This window comes from Amphiura filiformis, chromosome 7, assembly GCF_039555335.1.
Source record: "Amphiura filiformis chromosome 7, Afil_fr2py, whole genome shotgun sequence".
NCBI classification, from domain to species: domain Eukaryota; kingdom Metazoa; phylum Echinodermata; class Ophiuroidea; order Amphilepidida; family Amphiuridae; genus Amphiura; species Amphiura filiformis.
This window is the reverse complement of record NC_092634.1, coordinates 70,525,546-70,546,842: the sequence shown is the minus strand read 5'-3', so window position 1 is coordinate 70,546,842 and position 21,297 is coordinate 70,525,546. Positions and strand designations below refer to the sequence as shown.

The window sequence follows — 21,297 nt, the reverse complement described above, 5'->3', positions numbered from 1 at the left end:
TGTTAATTTATGTAAATTAATATAGAGCAATCAAGTCATTATTACACTGTTTATTTTCTAAAGTGAGATTTGATTTACAAGGCTTAATTTTATTGATTTTCATGGAACACGTAGAAGTTACGATATTAAAACGAATGATAAAACGTTTTGATACAATGGCTAATGTCACTTTTGTTTCACTAAAGTTAGATTTGGTTTTGAGCCTTTGCTTGAGATGTTAAATATGGTTTATTTTGTTTGTTATATACAGGTTATCAATGGTTTCAGCAATTAAAGAATCTATTGTAGATAAATCAGTTTGACATCGCGTAAATAAGCATGTTGGTTCCGTAGTTGTACGTATCAATATCTCATCTATCTGATTTGGACCTGGTTAGAAATCGCCGTACTACCTAATATCTATCACATAAAAGTGGTATCATCTAATTCTTGAACGGCTGTTTGATTCATCATGGCGGTCCCGGCAGTGGACCTTTCTTCAACAGAGGAGAAGCTTCGGTTTATCTTTAACATCTACGATACCGACGGTAAGAAACCTAATCGAATCAAAGTAAGCAAACTACATCACCATTGTATTATTTTGTCCCTGCAACTTAATACTCCGTTGGTGTGCGATTAGCGATTGGTATTTCACCGAACGCAAGTAAAGGAGTCCTATCTGATTGGCTAGGAATCGATCGCTAGATCGCTCAGTGCTGAAGTACAAACTCAAAATGTAGAGATGTATTCAATTTTATATAAATCAATATTCTATTATTAACTCAGATAAAGAAAGTTGCAGATTGTCTCGATAGCCCTCGATATAGTGCATTGTATTATAGACTTGTGATTTAATATTCTATACAATACGTGGATCTGAGCTTTATATGATTTTAATTCTCAAACAGTCGAATATATCACAATTTTAATGTACGATTTAAAAATCATAATGTATAAAATGCAGTAAATTATATGCGTATATTAAAGACAACAGCAATCGCCGGTGAGTGTATTGAATTTCCAGTTAGTGTATTGAAAACAAACCCTGGGTTTTACCTGACAACAAATCGAATTTTCTTGTAATGGCAACATCATATGGGGTACTGAGCATGCGCAAATCGTAAAAACGTGTAGAATAGAAACTCTGTGGTATCTCTTATCGTGTAAATGGTATGCTTAGCCTGAGTCGCTCGGCCGATCTCGAACAAAATCACCATGCGTAGCTTTTGAAAAACGAGAGGATTCGCCGTACTATCACGGCTATAACTCATAGTTGGAAAGTTAGGGGTTCGAGCCCCGGCGACGTCATCGATTGCTCCTCTCCACCCAAGTGTATAAATGGGTACTGGCATTCTTAAATACTGGAAAGGTAACAGACTCGCTGTGGCAATATTTCACGACGGAGTCTAGCCCATCGTTAACGAAAGAGAGGTAGGCACTCTGTCCAGTCAACAATGCAGGTTAGACGAGGGAACTTACTATCCGGGAATTGCGACTGAAAAAGGTCACGATTCGCCGTGGTATTCGCCGTCGAAGTGACGTAATAATCAGATTAACTACCAAAGCAATCCATAAATACAATTTTGAATAGATCGTCCTGCACTATAAGCAGATTGCACTCATCACTTGTGTATGTCTGCAATCATAAATTGAATACAATACCACTATTTCTAAGATACTAATCTTACAGGTCCGAGTGATTAGCATTTCTTTGACATCTATATGGTTCAATGCATAGGCACTACTTGAACGTTGAAGTGCAGGGCGATCTATTCAAAAATTGTATTCATCTATTACTATGGCAATTAATCCTGTTATATATATCATCACTTCGACGGCGAATCATCTCTATCATCTCCAAAGAAAAACAGCACAATGACGGTATATTCATACATGAATTGATGTTAACCAGTGTACACGTGGTATTTTTTTATTTGGGGTCAAAGGTCATTAGAGGGTCACTTCCGGTCCAAAACGAAATTCCTTCAAAATGACTCTTCTAGCACAAATAACATCAGAGTGATGCCACGTGCACACATACATTGACATTAGCCAATGTATATGGGGTGTTCAGAGATTTTGGGATCAAAGGTCATTAAGGGTCAACCCACAGCTGTGTTCGTTGTCTTAGACAACAGTTGTCTCTAGTTTACTTTACCACAGAATAAAAGTATTTGGTGCTTGCTAGTTTTTCTGTAGGTCTCCTTTGAAAACAATGCGTTTCTGACGCCATCCTAAACATTCTTACCTCATCAGGTAATGGTCAGATTGATAGAACGGAATTACAGGAATCGCTCAGAACTGAAATCCAATCTACTGGTATTTATATTACGGAAGAAAAATTGCATCATCTGACGGCGTCATTATTTGATAATGCGGACGGAGATGGGGACGGGGGCATCTGTTTTGATGAGTTCAAAGCAGAACTTGAAAAATACCCGGATGTTGTTGATACCCTTACCTCGAGGTTTGTTGTTCCAGTTATTTGTTGTTTGTTTGGTTCAAGTTGAACCATATAGGAATAAATCTCTTTTTTGAATAGATGCACGATGTAATCCTGCACATTATGACGCCACATTGAATCCAATGTGACCTCAAGAAGTAAAGTTAAAAGCAATTGAATAGACGAAAGTCCAGTTTTAAAAGTGACAAATTGGTCTATACAAGGCGCAAAAAGATTCCAACAAGCGCAACAAAGAGACAACACAGTTTCTTCAATGACGCTTTATTTAAAACAGTTTTTTCAGGTTTTTTTTCCAGTTTTTACTTCTCTGTACTTTTCATAACTTTCATTTTATTTGTCAGTTCTTTTGTTTCAGTTTTCTTGTGTTCCTTTTGTTTTAAATTAAAGGCACGCATAAATTAGCCATTCACCACTCTCAAACCAGATGTCTAGTCCGTAAAGTTTTGAATAGGTCAGATTGTCACTTTTAAAATTGGACCTTCGTCTAATCAAATGCTTCTAACTTTGCTTCTTGAAGTCACATTGGATTCAATGGGGTGTCATAAAATGCCGGATTAGATAGTGCATCTAATAAAAAACAAAATTTATTCCAATGTGGTTCAGTTTTGAAATTGTGATTATTTTTCCAAGTGTAAGGATACTTTTTTGGCACAGTATAGTAGTAGTGCTGTGCTTCATGTTTATATCTCATTACGCAGGTTAAAAAAAGAATCACTAACCGCGAGATGTGGATATCCAACTAGTTTGCCCAGCAGGGCTACAAAGAAGCACTAACCGCGAGATATTGATATCCAACAAGCTTAAACTTTTGAGGCAAAAAACAAAAATCCACTTTTTGAGGCAATTTTGGGCAAAACTTGTCGATTTACCCCCCCCGAAATTCACTTTGCCCCTTTTGAAACAGTACTGTAAGACAACATTATGTTATATCAGTCGAGTTTAAATTTTGTTTACTCTTATTATTATTATCATTATTATTATCATTGTTATTTAACACGAGAGTGCGTGATAGCGGCCATGGCAAAAAGCTTTACACTACAAAAAATGACAACGTCGCAGTAAACACACACCAAGAATTAAAAACATGTTTAATATAACCATCTTATGGCCAGTTGCATGAATGTTTACTTTCTTTTTGCTAAAATATGACAACTTTTTCAAGGGATCTGTCATCCGTTGGCCCCTAATAGAAACAATTCATTTTCATATAAAGTTGCAGTTGTATCGTTGAGGTGTCCTCTTTCAGGAGCGTGAGGATGGACTGTTCCCAAACAATTAACTCTCTTCACCCGGGTGTCGACTGCAGACGACAAGTTTCAAATTTTTTTTAAAAATTCAAAAATTTCAGAAATGTCAATTTTCATGATCATATTTGGAATCAGCATGAAAAGTGCATTAAAATGAGTACAAACACGCCTAGTATTGGTTGAGTAGTTCTTACGATAGCTCTTGATATTTTAAGAAAATATTTCAAACCTTGAACTTTTTCCATTGAAGCGCATGGCTAGCACGCAAAGCATTAAGAACGGTAATGACGATGTGTTTATTTATAGTGTTTCAAAGAAGCTGCAGCCTAAGCCACGTCAGAAGTGGAATCCATTTCGTTATATCCGTAATAACAAACAAGTGGCCATATTCTTGACTCTATATTTCGCCTTCAACGCGGTGTTCTTCTCAAGAAGGGCCTACGTCATTTACACTGACCCAGGCACTACAAATGTATGGTATGTCGTAGGTAAGTACAGACAGTAAACAAAGATTAGTTCCATTTGATTTACGAGATATCTTGTTTGCAATAGACCACCTGTAAAAGTATAAATTTTCGCGCTTTTTTCGCTCGACACAGCTACCGCTAAAAGAAAATTTAAATTCATGAATTGAGAAAACAAGTGAAGTAGTTAAACATCGGCAAAGCGTAAAAAATTACACGCGCGAAAATGACTACTTACAATATTAAAATAAACGTTATCTCTGCCTGAGACTAAGTTTTCATTTTCACTTCACAAATCGAGTTCACCTTGAAGTGTTCCATGTTGCTATGTAACCAAGGGGAATACATGACCCATATAATTATGGTGAGTTGCGTAAGACATGAATGTGAGAGTAGTCTCACATCTCTGCATTACATCGTGTAGTCATGCAGCCCGTAGAAGTGATTTTCGCCTGAGAGCTCCTGAGGAATTTAGTTATAATCGTCACTCAGAACACTTTTATACGGAAAACTTTCCTTAAGGTTCGTCTACCAAATTCTATTTCGAGACAATTTTAAAATGTTTTGTGAACAACAATGTCGAGGAGTAAATTCTTATATGATATTTACTATAATAATAAAGTTCAGATATTGTGCTTGGTGACACACTTTATTTCTGTCATGTACTTGTTGTCCTAATACTGTTGGAGGAGTAAATTCCTCTTGGAGATAATGGTTCGATGCTTCTGACTCCTAGCCCTCTAGGTCTATTGTCTCACCTTTGATTGACCAATGGAACTTAATTTGATTTTTATGTTCTTAGCCGAATTTGTCAAATAAAATGAGTACAGCATATGCCTTTGTACATTTTTACAGCACGTGCTTGTGGTCATTGCTTGAATTTTAACGGTATCATGGTGTTGGTATTAATGTTACGTAAAACATTAAGTTTCATCCGTGAAACTCCACTGTACTACGTTTTGCCTTTTGACCACACTGTGGATCTGCACAAATTTATCGGAGTTGCCATCGCCGTACTTGGTTTGGGGCACACTATAGGACACATTGGGAATGGCGGTAAGTTAATACAACAGACCATTTCAAATCAAGATAGGAAAAGCAGGTGCTGTGAGTGGTATATTAAAATTACGAGGGCTTAACACAGAATTAGAGAAGGAGAACCGGGACTCCCTATACCACCACGTACAATCGCGCCGTCAGCTATGGGGAGAAAATTGGGGGTATTCGGGTCCTTGCCGACGGTGCGCGGAGACGAACGAAAACAATTCTGCGTCTCATCTGTAGCGTCTTGTAACGTACTCGCGTGCAGGTCGCATCAAGTGCGTCTCTCAAATGCGCCCATCATCTATGTCGCGCTTGCATGACTACGAATGCCTCGAGCGCATTCCGAGGGAAACCGAATACCCCCAATTTTTGCTCCATGTCTGTATCAAGATGGCGGCCGAGTCCTGGTTCTCTGGTTTTAATTCTGTGGGGCTTAACCATCTATGTCCACAATCACATGTTACTCATTTCGGCAACAACTGAACAGTTAATTCTGTCAAGTGACTTTGGGGTATAAACACTGTCACTTGCGCGCGTCTAATTAACTATTCAAGGTGGTACTACACCCCCTGCATCCATTCATATAATGAATACCGTACTTTGACAGAGCGAATTTGGTATTTGGTTTTGGACCGGAAGTGTGTTAGGGATTCGTGTCGTCTGCGTGGTTTATTTCGCGAGGGCAGCTTTAGCTGCCTCACCTCACCTCACCTCATGCACCAGTCTGTGTTCGACCATTGTTGACGTAGCCCTCTTCATGATTCTTCCACTGTTCTCTGTCTCTTGCATTTCTTGTCCATGTAGGTCCCATGTAGGCAGTAATGTCATCACGCCACCTCCTCTTCTGTCTTTCTCTTGATCTTTTCCCTGTTCTTGGTTGCCATTCTGTTAGCCGTTTAGTCCATCTGTTATCTTCCCTTCGTGCCAGGTGACCTGCCCATCTCCATTTCGCTTCTTTGAGTTTCACCATAATGTCTTGGACTTGAGTTTGACGTCTTATTGCAGTGTTCTTAATTTTATCCCTTAAGGTAATGTGTAGCATCTTCCTTTCCATTGCTCTTTGGGCTGTTTGTAGTTTCTGTTCCAGGTACTTGGTTGTTGTCCATGTTTCTGCCCCATATGTCATTGTTGGCAATACACACTGGTTGAACATTCTACTTGTCAGAATTTCTCTGTTGATAAAACTAAAGAATAAAGCGGTAATGTTTAGCTGTTACTTTAATAACATTATTAAGAAAGTGTTTACGCATTAGTTCCAGGCATGACGAATTTTACGCGCTGACGCGTAACACGTACGCGTTACCTTGTGTTCGCGTATACGCTACTGGAAAAGTGTGGATTAATCAAGGATTAACAACGGTTGGCTCCTCTACAAAGGTATAGGAATAGTTGTTGAATACTTAATGACGACTGACCCAAATCTGTAAACACCCTAATGGTGTGGGGGTTTTTTTTAGACTGGAAACGACCCCTTTGTGACCATTGACCCCAAATATGTGAACACCAACTAATGTTAATGCATGTGTGCAAGTAGGGTCACTTTGCCATTTTGAGTGTCAAAAATCATGTTTTTGGCCGTAAACTGGAAGTAGTGACCCATTAATGAGGCACACCGTAACAAAAATGCACGTGTGAAAATGGCGCCACTGTACAATGCTTGTGGGATCGGAGAAGAAGCAGATTAACAGAAGGAAGAAGAAGAAGAAGAAGAACTGTTTTTGAAGAGATACGAAACTGTTTTTATCCTCCCTTTTCACAGTGTTTGCAACAAACCACCAAAACTGCACTGATCTCATCGTGCTCGAAACCAACTGCACTAATTTCACCGTGCTCGAATTGCTATTGACTGACCCCAATTTAACAGAATTCGGCACCATCAAGGGGACTGCGTTCATTACAGGGTGGATGTTGGATGTCTTCATCATTGTACTTCTGCTCGGTGCTCTGCCTTGTGTACGAGATTCTGGACATTTTCAGGTATGCATGACAAACAATCTTCTTCGTACAAATTTAATTTGCTATCCCAGAACAGCAGTTAATGCCTTGTTGACACTGTGAGGCGTGTTGCGCGCGTTTTGCTGTTGCGATAAATGCAGCGAAAATGAGAACGGAAAACGTTGCGTTCGTCGCAACGGTAAACATCCGCAAAACGTTAAAAACGGTGCGTTCGTCACAACGGTAAACACCCGCAAAACTTTAAAAACGATGCAGATAGATGGGCTAGATAGTGTCCTGGGATCACAAATCCGAATTTCCAAATAGAAAAAATGCACGGTAGGATAACTTTGGGATTTTTGCCCTATTATGATAACATGGGGAAGCAAAAACCTTCATTCTGGTTTTTAGTATACGGTCCAAAATAATATTGCTATATCGGGATCCGGATTAAAAACTTACCTAGTTTGGCCACAAAAATGCGAATACCCTGATTTTCGTGTATCGGAAAATCGGGCGGAAAATATCGATATATCGGGAAACCAATGTCTTTCAATACCTGATATATCGCTCAGCCTACAAAAATCTAGAATTATAATGAAAATGTAATAACGAGGGATTAGCTCGCAGAATATCCAATTCCAAAACATTCGTCTGATCATGAAGGTAGCAGAGAAGGAGTAAGCCCGCGTTAAGCTCATTACGTAAAAGAAAGAAAGGCTGTCAAAGAAAGGCTGATCACTCGCACCTGTTAGATTAGTATCTTTGAAAAGAGCGGTATTGTATTTAATCTATGTTTAGTGACATAGACAGGTGATAAGTTCAATCTGCTTGTAGTGCAGGGCGATCTATTCAAAAATTGTATTCATCTATTGCTATGGTAGTTAATCCTATTATTACGTCACTTCTACGGCGAATATGCCTTTGATCATCAAGAAGAAGGGGGAGCAAGACCTTAAACAGAGAGGAGGGCAACACAAAAGATCATAAGTGACGATCGTGTTACATAATCAAAAAGTTGACTGGAAACCTCGAAGGGGCGGTGGTTATGATTATACAATAGAATGCGTGCCAGCTTTCTCCTTCTCTACTACCTTCATGGTCTGGTCATGCGGATTCAGAAAATAATAATGTAGTTTGACATATCTATGACTTATCGTTCCGAAGTTATGAGCACAGTGGTTGAAAATCAACATTCGGTCGACTTTGATGAAAATGGTCTCAAAATGTCCACTTGTTGTAACATTTTCAATTAGGAATAGTTTGCAATACTTGATGCGTTTTGTTACCCAGGAAACATAGTGAAATAGATAGTGCAAACTATTCTTTTTCTTGCTTGCTATTACAAGACGATAAATTTGTGACCATTTTCATTAAAATCGTAGGAAATTTTTGGTTTTGACCTATTCTGTGTAGCCTAAATTTTGACCTTCGATCTTTTTGCTCTTTGCTCATAACTGCGGAAAGATAAGTCGTAGATATGTCAAACAATACATTTTCTGAATCCTTATGACCGAGGAAAATTGTTGAACTAATTTTGAACAAAATTTGAGTAACTTTGACATTTGACCCCTGTATGACCTCGGAATTTTGGGATTGCACAAAAGGGAAGACTAACGTTAGCCAACGTAGTATTTCCCTAATAAGTAACCCAGAAAAAAAAAGAAGAAAAAAAGGAGGATGGTATAATTATGCCAATGATGTTGCTTGTATAGCCTTGGGCTCAATTGTAACTCCAAAATTGATTAATCTACAGTACTCTTTCAGGTGTTAGCTATTTCAAGGTACATATTGTATATTGTAACATTTATTGATCCGTGATGTGTTTTGTGTTGCTCTCACCCTTTCCTACTTTGTAAAATCACATAAAAGTAATATATATTAATTATTATTTCCAATTCTTTTAGGCGTTCAACTGGACCCACTTCATATGTTACGTGTCCATATTTATCTTGTATATAATGCATGGCCCACATTTCTGGAAATGGTTCATTGCTCCTAGCGCCATCTATCTAATGGAAAAATTCAGCCAATCACCTCTTGTTAAGACCTTCCGTCATGGGTCCACTTTCATCAAGGAGGCCAGGCTGCTGCCATCAGGGGTAAGTGGTGGCTGTCGCGCGGCGATTGAACCATCTTGGTCATTTTGCTGACATAGCCCAGAGTTTATTGCTGTATTGCAGTTTTTGAGTTATGACAAATTTAATAATAGGTCTAAACGAAAGTTTTTCGCCGTTTTCTCCTCCTAGGAAAAATTATGAACATGGAGGAAAATAAAACCCATTACAATCAGCCTTGGGATCTCAAGTATTGTACTCATACCTTTTCTGTGAGTGTGGGATTTACTTTTCTCACTACTGACTTGAGCACAAACACCAGCTCGGGAACCGCCCTGACTCGCATTAATTGAGATTGATTTGAGTCTGATTTGCTTACCTTTGTCAAAATATGAATGTAGATACGGATACGGATGAAGTCGAGACGGAAGTGTCATACGCATTTCGTCGAGGGCTAGTAGTAGTGGCCATGGTAGAAAACGGCATTGCATAATTTGATTACGCCGCCCTCTATAATCATTATAATTCAAAAGGACGATTTATAGTGATATGTGATTCGTCAGTTTGTGACAGTTACGACGATGATATTATTTGAAATGAATTGAATTATTAATTTGCCCATCATAGCTGTACATTTAAGAAACTTGACAATCCGACGTAACGAAGTAGTATTGGACGCGTCAGTGTTCATTGTAGCGAAACTCACAAGAATAATCCAGGGTGACAGGCTCGTAGAAATCTGACGGATTGAATATGAGTTTGTCAACATGGTCAGGCATTTAATCAATCACTGCTGACCAAATAAGCATCAACATGTTTAAAAATAGAAAAAAAAAATCCAGATTTTTGTACACGCTCTCGTTGTATGCATTATTTTAGTTACACGGTTATATTTCATTGATTTTGATTTTGATTCTCAGGGGGGCATGGGAGTTTGGGTCAAGCGGATTTTTAAGGCGGTGTTTTTTTTTTAATCTCAAGGGATGTATAATGGGCGGAAGCCTGGTTTCGATTCCAGAGGGAGTGTGCCTGTAAGAGGCACAGCCATCAGAAAAGGACCAGCTCAGACAGCGCGCCAAATAAGTTTGCAATTCAGAAATTGCATTTTTTCTCATCCTTGAAAAAAATAGGCAGAGCTGGTAATCAAACAACATGTAAAAGCACCGTAATTGTCTCTTGTAGTCACGCATTCACGGCATGGTTTGATTCCTTAGCTATTTCGCAATGCTTTTGGGCTGGTTGAGTGTCAGAAACAAAATGCGATTTAAAAAATACGATGCCATTGATATCCTAGTATACAACATTAACCTAACATTGATCAACTCTTGATCAAAATCTCCCCACCCCATTACAAATGCTTAATTTTTAAGATTCCAATTTACAACTTATTGTGAGCCCAGCGAACAGGTAAATTTGCATATTTAAGCGTTTCCGTACACTGCTTTCCTAAGCCTTTTTAGGGCATTTTATTTAAAAGGCGCATGTGAATGTGTGCCAAATATCACTTGCCCCCTTCCTCTCGGCTTGCCAAAAATTGCTCCCCCCACTTTGGGCTGATCAAAAAATCTTGCCCCCTCCCCCTTTACCCTCCCAAGGGCTCATAATTATTGCAAAACCCCTTAGAATGGGCTTCTAACAATTAGCCTATGCAATATTATACACACTCTGTCACAGACCAACATTATCTTCAATTAAATAGTGTGTAAGAGTTGGTGAAATGTTATCCCAATAATTATCACAAAACTTGCTAATTTGTCAAAATAATCAAGTTTTTGTAACTGTTATTTGGTAAATTGCGGATTTCTACACCATAACATTAAATCAAGGACATTGTTATTCAGTCACCCCTTTAATATCGCCCACCCATCGCCCACACCGCACCACATATTCTACGAATATAGGCTAATGTCAAGTACAACGTCAACCGCATCGGGCTGCTCCATTTAAAATCCGCGCGCCCCCTGTGGAAGATTTTGTAGGGAGTATGGATTTCAATTGGAATCAGCACATTTAATTTATTTGAAACTAATCCTCCCTCTGTGGAAGAATCGGGTTGAATCATGTATGAAATTCATGTGGAGCTGCCCAATGTGTTTATTGCATTTGAAATTCATACTCCCCCTGCGGAATATATTTCCAAAATCTTCCTCAGTGGGAGTGTGGATTTTAAAATGGAATAACCCTTCTGTATAAAAGACTAAATGAGCTGACATTTTAATAAACCCACGGTTCGTGTAATTTTACTTTTCAGCAAATCTATTCAATGTCATCCAAATTTGATGCGGCGCTTTGGCGTATCCACTAATTCTGGGGGATCACCGTCGCGTTGATCAAGTCGGAATTTTTTATCCGTCACAAAAAAACAAACGCGTTTGCGCCCAAACGACCTAAACTAATCGTAGATCCATGCTCATTTTAGTGATAAAATGTTTACCCCAGCATCTTACCCGGGGATAGGACCTGCCGTCAAAGATAACCATAGAGTTGGCGAGGCCCATCATTGGTTTATACAGTAAAATCAATGATTTTCATTTCACTCCAGTGATATTGAGGAGAAAATTCGGTGAAAATCGCGTTTATGTAGAATTTTTAACCGAAAATCAATTTTGGCTATACTTTTGTACATGGCCAGAATTTCCCAAATTTGCATGGACGCCCTCACATTATGACGTCATACCGATATTATGTGGGGAATGTTTGTACTTATTTTGGTATCACTGGATAGAGGGGACCCATAGCTATACATTGGTACCAAATGTTGCGGTATGACGTTTATAATTAAAAAATACCCCTTCTTAGCCATATTTTGACCACGGCGTGGTCTGTGTTACAAAATATGGCTCATAAAAAGGTTTGAACGGGATCATAAAACCGTTTTTCTACGCTCCTCGTCAATGGAACCAACTACCGGGATCCGGAACACATAAAAACGCCATTGACATTTTGAAATGTTATCTCTTTGAATTTGCTTATGAACAACAATAGTTATTTTTATAACTAAGCGCCGCGCCTTTTTGGTTAAAGCCATCATGTGTGATTTGCTTCACAGCGACGCCCTCAGTTTTACTTATTTCTATTAATATCGGGAAGATCCGGTTTTATTCAAAGTTCACCGATCGAATGCTTGCTAACATGTCCCGTGGATGTCAGCTTATGTGTATACACGTCGAGCGCGATGCTCCGTGCAGTATTACATGTAATACGATTGGCGAGCGATGCACGCATCGTAGCATAGTGCAGTTTTGTCCACGGCAAATTCACCGTGACCTTTTCAGCCATAAACTCGCTTAGTGAAGATTAAACCGAAATATGCAGTACTAAACCATTATAGTAATCGATTGTCCAATGCACATTTCTTACCACGTGATAATATTAATCCAATGAGCGATCGAATTATCCACTACTGTCGACTAATCCAATCGATAATGACGCTATTGACATGCACGGGCGGAGCTCCACTGACTGAGTTTTGGGGATTTTTCACTGGTTTGCTATCATTTACTCATCAAGGCGCTCCACCGTTATTATAAGGACTATGCTAATAATTATAAGATTGACATGTAGAAAATAAACCATACTTGATTGACAGAAAGTACTACATTTGTACCTATTACGGTTTGGTGGTCCCCCTCTCCCAAACGCGACCAAGTCAGGGCGGCCCGGTGAAGCAAAATGTGCATTGGATTAACACGGGAGTTTGGATAAGATGGTAGATTTCCTCTCTCATACAAATGCATGCTCCCCCGTTATTAAAGCTTGTACCGGATTACAAATTCAGATATTTTGAAAAGAATAAGTAATTGAAACATAGAGCAAGTACTACAATCAGAGCTTTTAAACTTTTTGATATATAACGCTAACTAGTTCATCTCATATGTCTACAACACAGCGCTACCAGTAGGGTTCAATTGCCCATTGTGAGTGCCCCTGTGTTGTGTGCATACATGTAGTTAACAATAACTGCATGATGGGTGCTGGAGTGAAATCGCAATTTTCTTCGTTTTACCTCATTTGTTTGGCTCGAAATTAAAAGGGGATAATGTGATCAGTGAAAACTAGCATTTAAGGTTATTAATTATTTTAAACTGTTGTGATTTGGTAGTTCACATCATCTTACGAATGGTGGTGAGCTTTGGCAAAAACTGTATTGCTCAATTCATAGCGAGTGTGTAGAAGAATGAAAATATCACAGATATACTTTTATAGGTGCTGCGGTTCTTGAGTTACGTTGTAAAGAGGGCTGAAACAACAACACTTTTGTAAAACGTACATAACTCATTAACAACAATAAATTAAGCAAGTTTGCAAAGTATATGATTTGCAAAATGAACTTTTGCAAAACATGAAGGTGTTATTTTTCAATAATATATTGATCTAGATAATGGAAATCGATTTTTAGGTTGCTTCGACCAACAATACCTCGTCTACCCTTAAATAGGAATCTATTCTTTATGCAAATCATTTATATGTCTTTAATAGGCGCTATATAATTTGCACTGATTAATTGATCGTGGGGTAGGAGGGTTTATGTGTGTGTGGGGTGTGTGTGAAGTGTGATGTAGGGCGTTCAATGGGCTCCCGCGTAATGGTGTGTGGTGGTGTTAGGTGGGATGAATGTGTGTAAGCGTGTAGGTATAAACTAAGACGAATATTTAAAACTATTCGTCCCAGGGCATGGGCGTCAATCCCGGGTGGATAGGGGATGTATACAAAAAGACCCAAAATTTCCGAAAAAATTACAAAAAAATAAGGTTGTTTTATGCTTTTTTGGACACTTTTGTCCACTTTTCATAAAATCGCCCCCCCCCCTGGAAAAAAAGTCCACTTTTTCAAAATCAACATCCACCCTAATAAAATCCTGCGTACGGGCCTGGTAAAAAGGTGTGTTTTTCTTACCATTCTTTTGTATGGGTATAAAATTATTACTCCGGCATGTTATAGGGTCGTGTAGGCTGCATTTAAACCGGGCATTTAAAAAGCATTTTTAGAATTATTAACCAACCTTTGTTTTCACTTTGGGTCCAACCCATTTATTCCTAATATTCTTATCTATAGGTCACACATTTAGTGATAACCCGACCACAAAAAATGTACTATCGCCCAGGAGATTACATCTTTATATTGATTCCAGCGATTGCTAAGTATGAATGGCATCCGTTTACAATTAGTAGTGCTCCCGAACAATTAGGTAAGCGACTATTGATTCTAGCGATTGCTAAGTATGAATGGCATCCATTTACAATTAGTAGTGCTCCCGAACAATTAGGTAAGCGACTATTGATTCTAGCGATTGCTAAGTATGAATGGCATCCATTTACAATCAGTAGTGCTCCCGAACAATTAGGTAAGCGACTATTGATTCCAGCGATTGCTAAGTATGAATGGCATCCATTTACAATTAGTAGTGCTCCCGAACAATTAGGTAAGCGACTATTGATTCTAGCGATTGCTAAGTATGAATGGCATCCATTTACAATTAGTAGTGCTCCCGAACAATTAGGTAAGCGACTATTGATTCTAGCGATTGCTAAGTATGAATGGCATCCGTTTACAATTAGTAGTGCTCCCGAACAATTAGGTAAGCGACTATTGATTCCAGCGATTGCTAAGTATGAATGGCATCCGTTTACAATTAGTAGTGCTCCAGAACAATTAGGTAAGCGACTATTGATTCTAGCGATTGCTAAGTATGAATGGCATCCATTTACAATTAGTAGTGCTCCCGAACAATTAGGTAAGCGACTATTGATTCTAGCGATTGCTAAGTATGAATGGCATCCATTTACAATTAGTAGTGCTCCCGAACAATTAGGTAAGCGACACAATAGTATGAATGGCATCCATTTACAATCAGTAGTGCTCCCGAACAATTAGGTAAGCGACACAATAGTATGAATGGCATCCATTTACAATTAGTAGTGCTCCCGAACAATTAGGTAAGCGACACAATAGTTTTATTCACGTTTTTGATCAAATATTATTATGTGATGACTGTTCTACCTGATAATGATATAGTAATACGAAAGTGTTGTCTATAATGTCTTATACATTAATTTAGAATAGGAGATACAAAAGCGTTGATCATGTCTTACGTACGCTGTAACACACATTCAATGGAATTACAAATTACAAAAACTAAACGAAAACTAAACGAAAACTAAATCAAACAACATGATACAAATAGAAAATAACTCAATTGTCAAAATTGTCGATATTGGTCGGAGTGAATCAGAAAAGTTTTGAAAAAAAAAATTCCCGTCACGCTTTTTCAGATATTCATCTCCATGTTCAGTCACGTGGTACCTGGACTAAACGTTTGTATGCACACTTCAACATTCTCGGGCTTCGATCTCGTACACAGCGAGAAAAGGACAAGACTGTAAAGCGATTTGAGAAATTATGTGTCCGGCTGTCTACAACCGACGACGTGGAAGGGGATGCAGTCAAGGATAACGACACGCATATTGCATTTGATCTAAAATCAAGAGAGAAAATGAGAGTAAGTTTATAAGGAGGTTATTATATTATTGAATTACTGATTTGACCATAATATCGTTATGAATTCGGCAGACTGCCGAATCCGGATTAGTCTTTTTGATAAATTCATGTTACGCATGCATTATTTTGAATTAGAGAACAAGGGTTCGAGCGCTTTTAGCTCTAGATGCAGTGTGCATCTTCCATTTTAGCCGAACAACACTTCGCGCGCAAATGTCCTAGCAGGCCAACAAACTTTGGCCTGGCCCAGGGCCCCCAAAAAGGTAAATCCGGCCCTGGCTACGCATGGCGATTTTTTTTCGAGATAGGCCGAGCGACTTAGGCTAACCACATGACCTGAACGATATGAGATACCACAGTGTTTCCATTCATTAGCTGAAATGACACTTTTTACGATCTGCGCATGCTCATTACCCTATTTGACGTTGCCAACACAAGAAAATTCGATTTGTTGTTAGTTTTTTGTTTTCAATACCTGACTGGAAGTTCAATCCCCTGACAAGAGATTACCATATTCGTTCAACACATATATTCAACTGCAAGTCAAACAATGGATTTTAACATAGACCAAAATAAAAGGACATTTCAATGATTTGAGATTATAATCACACATTGACATATCAATGGAAAAATGCACCACCATCAACATTATCAACATGTCATTAGGCCTATAGCTAGTACCAGAAATACTTTAACGCTCGAACATGCTATGAATAAAATTATCAAGCGGCGATCTTTTCAAATCATAAGCTCTTGTATGTATTGTATGAATTAAACTGTGTGCGGTCTGTGGCTGACATTTCTATAGACACAATGAGAGAGTGCAAGCTTCAATTATCCTGTTCAATAATATGATTATAACTCTTTTCATTTAATGGAATAGAAAGATTTTATTCAGTTTATTGTAATCTAGCGCTTGATGGTGCGTTTACATTTCCCCGGGACATTTCCACGTGATTCCTTCTGTACAAATCATGATGCAGTCATGTCTACGGTAGAATTCAATTCGACCTTTGCAGGACTTAAACCCCATTAAAAGCTATTAAACCAAGATAACACTCATTGAAAACAGCTCAACTGATTAAATCATATCTTCTCTGGTTAAATACACACATCATATGTTTCTGCTTTTACACGTACAATGGAGCAATGCGCTGGGATTATCCTTTCAGTTGGGTGAACGATTATAAAGCGAGCGCTAGAGAACAATTGTGTGTGGGCTTTGTTTACGAAATGAGACAATACGTGCTTATTGTTAACCAGCGTTCTTGAAAATGAGAAACATGGTGGTTTGCAGACTTAACACGGTTTGGAAATAATTTCTTCATATTTTTGGTGTTATCTGTCGTTTACATATCCTTCCTAAAACACCAAAGTGCGAATATTTCCAAACATCTAAATTAGCTAAAAATTTAGGACATGTTACAAAACTATATTGTCTAGAATTTTAGAAGAGTACTTTTAATATTGGCCGGTTATTTTTCACACAGCGACGTTAACTAGGCAATGTACTATTACCTATAACATTAACTAAAACACCAAAGTGCGAATATTTCCAAACATCTAAATTAGCTAAAAATTTAGGACATATTACAAAACTATATTTTCTAGAACTTTAGAAGAGTACTTTTAATATTGGCCGGTTATTTTTCACACAGCGACGTTAACTAGGCATATCCCCATACTTTTTGCGTAGGCTATTTGTAGAGGTCACGCGTCAATGGGAAAGAGCACTGTGTATTATGTATAGGAAAACGGACAGTAACTGCAGTATGTGTAATTATTGACCTGATGGTGACGCTGTGCAGGGTTAGCTAACGGTGCAGCGCAGTACGGTCGACGATTATTTGATATGCTGCTCTATAGAGCATTAATCCCTAATAATTTATGAGTAACACGAATTTACCAAAAGCCGAATACGAATTCGGCTTTTGATAGATATTGATTCATCTTAAAAATAATTAATTGCATAAAATTTATGGTAAAACATTTATGGTAAAATTGACTGGTGTATGGTGGGTAAAAGCTGCACAAGTACTAATGGACAAGATAGAAATGTTCAAGTATATAGAAATGTGACGTTGTTTAAGATTACATTTTCCTCATCATTATCGTCGTCATCGTCGTCGTCTCATCATCATCGCATCATCGTTGTCGTCGTCATCGTCATTATATGATATCATGATTTACACCCTCATCAGCTTCGTCGTCAGCATCCCAGCAAACACAAAACGTTTTCGACATCATTCGCAAAAGGTTATAAAAGATTGTCAGAAAACGTTTTTATGTCGGGTTATATAAAAGGTACATTAATGGTATGAAACGTTTTCATAACATTAATTAACATTTGTTGGGAATTTACTGCACAGCAAACACAAATGTTTTACAGAAAACATTTAAATGTCGGGTTATATTTTAAGTTTTATACTGGCTACTATTCTACATGTATCATACTTTTCTGTATTGTTTCTTGTTCCCGCCCCTTTCTGACTAAATGTATGGTATATGTGATGCGATCAAGCAAAATCAGTCGGAACTCGGAAAAATTTAATTTTCAGTTTTTTATAGGATAGAAAAAAGCATTCACAAAGCTGGAATTTGCAGAAAGCCCCATTGTAATTGAACAACCAGTTCCAAAGATATAAGCAATTAAAGAGTTTCCAAAACAATAGGAAACAAAAGGAAATATTTCCTTTGTTTGGCTATATCTCAAAATCAATATTTGCGAGTTCCGACTGATTTTGCTTGATCGCATCACATATAACGTGTCATACCTGGAGACTTTTCTTATACAACTGGGCTATTCCGTTTAACATCCACACTACCCCTGAGGAAGATTTGGGAAATATCTTCCACGTGGGTATGAATTTCAAATGGAATGAACACATCTGGTAGCTCCATTTGAATTTCATACACCCTCTGAGAAAGATGAATTTTCCACAAAGAGAGAGGATGAGTTTCAAGTGGAGGTGTGTTCATTCCCTTGAGACGAGGTGAGAAACTAACGAATTGAGAATGTTACCGGTTACTTTGCAGGTTTACATCCAAGGACCATACGGAACACCCAGCACCAGTACATTCACAGCAGATCACGCCGTACTTATCGGTGCAGGTATTGGTGTTACACCCTTTGCTTCCATTATACAGTCTATCGTGTGCAGATATCGAAGATATAAAAAAACAGCTACGTGTCCTAACTGTAACCATACGCTGACCAGGGATATTCCACGAAATATACTCAAAATTAAAAAGGTTAGTTCTTATTTAGGCACAGTGATGCAGTGTTACCACTAGTTACGGGTTCAACTCGTGATCGCAAGTTTCCTGGTTCAAACCCCGGTATAGTGTCATCGTTTATGTATAATATAAGGCCCTTTACCCCTTTTGTCTTTAAGACATCAATTAATTAATCAGAATTAACGGTAAAATTGTATTGGATAATAAATTACAAATAAAGATTAAAATGTAATAACAATTAATGATAGCCTAGTAATTGATATTTCAATTAAGAATAAAGCATCGATGGTCGATCGAAATAATCGGATTCACCTCACCCTCGAATCGCAAGAGCTGATAATGACCCCAAACAATGAGTAGCAGTACAACCAAAAATGCACAAGAAAGTGCTGATTCGTAGTTCTGCATTTCACAGTGAGAGTTTGCTGGGTTAACTCCGTGCGGAGTTTTATTTAAGACTTAGGTCCGTATGCACAAAAGAGTTAGACCGGGTCTAAAGTTAGACCTGGACTAAGTGGAATTTAGTTCCATCAAGAATGGTCCTTTACTCTTATTTCCTTCCCAGAGTAGCTAGCAAATTCTAAAGATTTAAATGCAAAGTTCAAAAATAATACAAAATAACTTCCGCAAATGTAAAGGAAAATGTCTTTTCTCCTGGGACTAAATTCAACTTAGACCAGGTCTAACTTTAAACCCAGTCTAACTCTTTTGTGCATACGGACCTTGGTGTGCTAGAATAATGTTTAAAGGAGAATAGCGCGAGTTCACGTACTTTTTCCACCTTCGGGTTGAATGCCCTTTATCCTCACTCACACACAGTGTCATCGCCGCGATATCTTCATGGCAGAAATCGCCATAGGTTGAATCCACAGCCACGCGTGGCCATTTTGTTCCGACTTGCGAGAATGCACTATTGAATCTTTTTAAGATTGAACCACCGACATACGGATTACGAGACAATACACCACTCTGTACAGATCACGTAGCCCGATTTGCCAGAAGCTCCTTCTTGTATAATACTTATCGATAACTATATAGACCACTTGGCATGTGACGTCATTGCCCGGCAGTATGCGCGCGCATTATGGCCATTTCCATTGTTCTTTGCCCTGCAGTGTGCGTACGCATCGTAGTCTGCTAAGGGCACGTGCATTTTAAATCGCCCGCCACATTTCATATAGTACAGGAAAGCCATTGAACAGTGTAGCGGCTCGTTCGAGCATATCGATAGACGAGTCCCTCGCCTTTGTTGATAAACAGTGATGTCAAGTGGTCTATACAGTAACGGTCTATCAGACAATGTAGTTACCTGCTTCGATCTCGCAAGCCCTGCGGGGCTCTTCTAAAGTGGATATAAAGCGTAGTTCAATTACCAAAAGCTTGCTGCTGGCCTGTTAATGGTTAATATTAACAGTGATTTAAAGGCAATTCAATTTTTTATGGTCCAGGACAATTAGTGGTGGTCAATAACTAATAAACGTGTTGTGATTCTCTTGTATCATGTATTGCCCGTAATTACATTTAATAGCATGCTGTGCTTTTGGAAGCTGGAACAAGTCCCCAATTATCCCACTCTGCAAAGGTAAACACTACCTGCGTATCCTCTATGGTTGTATATCATGAGTGTTGTTACAGGACATTAGGCAACACTGAACGCTTTTGCTACCTCCTGCGTCAGGATTAAACGGGAAGGTCATTTATCAAATGCCAGCATAATGCAGTGACCAACACTGGGCCCCTTATCCACTTCGTAAGGATATTTCCTTCGTGTGTTACAGGGGAAGAAGGAGCCGGCTATACCATTTTCACCCTAATGTGGCAGTGACGTCATTGCGCATTTCATTGGGCGCAGCTTCAAATCGCTAGCGTTCGCTCAAAGCGCTGGCGTATACAGGCACGCACTAAAACACATCGCGAAACAGCTGCCTCAACGCATTGACGTCACTGCCAAATCGGGATGAAAAATGGTATGGAATGCTAAGAGAATATCTACGGCAAAAGAAGACCGGGACGTCAACCAGGAGGGTGAAAGTGCATAGGAACAATGCCGGAAACTACGTCACTCTATTGTTCGACTTAGGCTACATCATTTTTAACGCATGCGTGTTCGTTAATACAGCTTTAGTCTCCTCCACCTTCTCAACACGGTACGTGGAGTGCCTGGAATCACACTGACGGCGGAGTAGAATACTAGTTGGTCAGACAGTTTAATTTTATCAAGCATATCGTCGGACGCATCACATACTGGTCTATCTCGAAAAACACGCATTTCGAGAAAATCGCAATTGAAAATCTTCGTATTAAGTTAACCTTTCTATAATTTAATTATACTATGGATTTTAATGAAAGTGGTTTTAAATTAAAGCATATAC

General features: G+C 38.6%; 1 protein-coding gene across 1 annotated transcript in view; it reads left to right on the top strand.

Moving 5' to 3' along the window:
* The first annotated feature begins 451 nt into the window (after window positions 1-451).
* LOC140156525 (NADPH oxidase 5-like) overlaps window positions 452-21,297 on the top strand; it is a 44,709-nt gene continuing 23,863 nt past the window's right edge. The window contains exons 1-9 of the mRNA XM_072179466.1: window positions 452-527; window positions 2,236-2,446; window positions 3,997-4,178; window positions 5,010-5,210; window positions 6,958-7,175; window positions 9,041-9,235; window positions 14,246-15,002; window positions 15,463-15,689; window positions 18,725-18,940. Of these exons, the coding sequence (XP_072035567.1) occupies window positions 452-527; window positions 2,236-2,446; window positions 3,997-4,178; window positions 5,010-5,210; window positions 6,958-7,175; window positions 9,041-9,235; window positions 14,246-15,002; window positions 15,463-15,689; window positions 18,725-18,940 (2,283 nt within the window). The remainder of the gene's footprint in view (window positions 528-2,235; window positions 2,447-3,996; window positions 4,179-5,009; window positions 5,211-6,957; window positions 7,176-9,040; window positions 9,236-14,245; window positions 15,003-15,462; window positions 15,690-18,724; window positions 18,941-21,297) is intronic.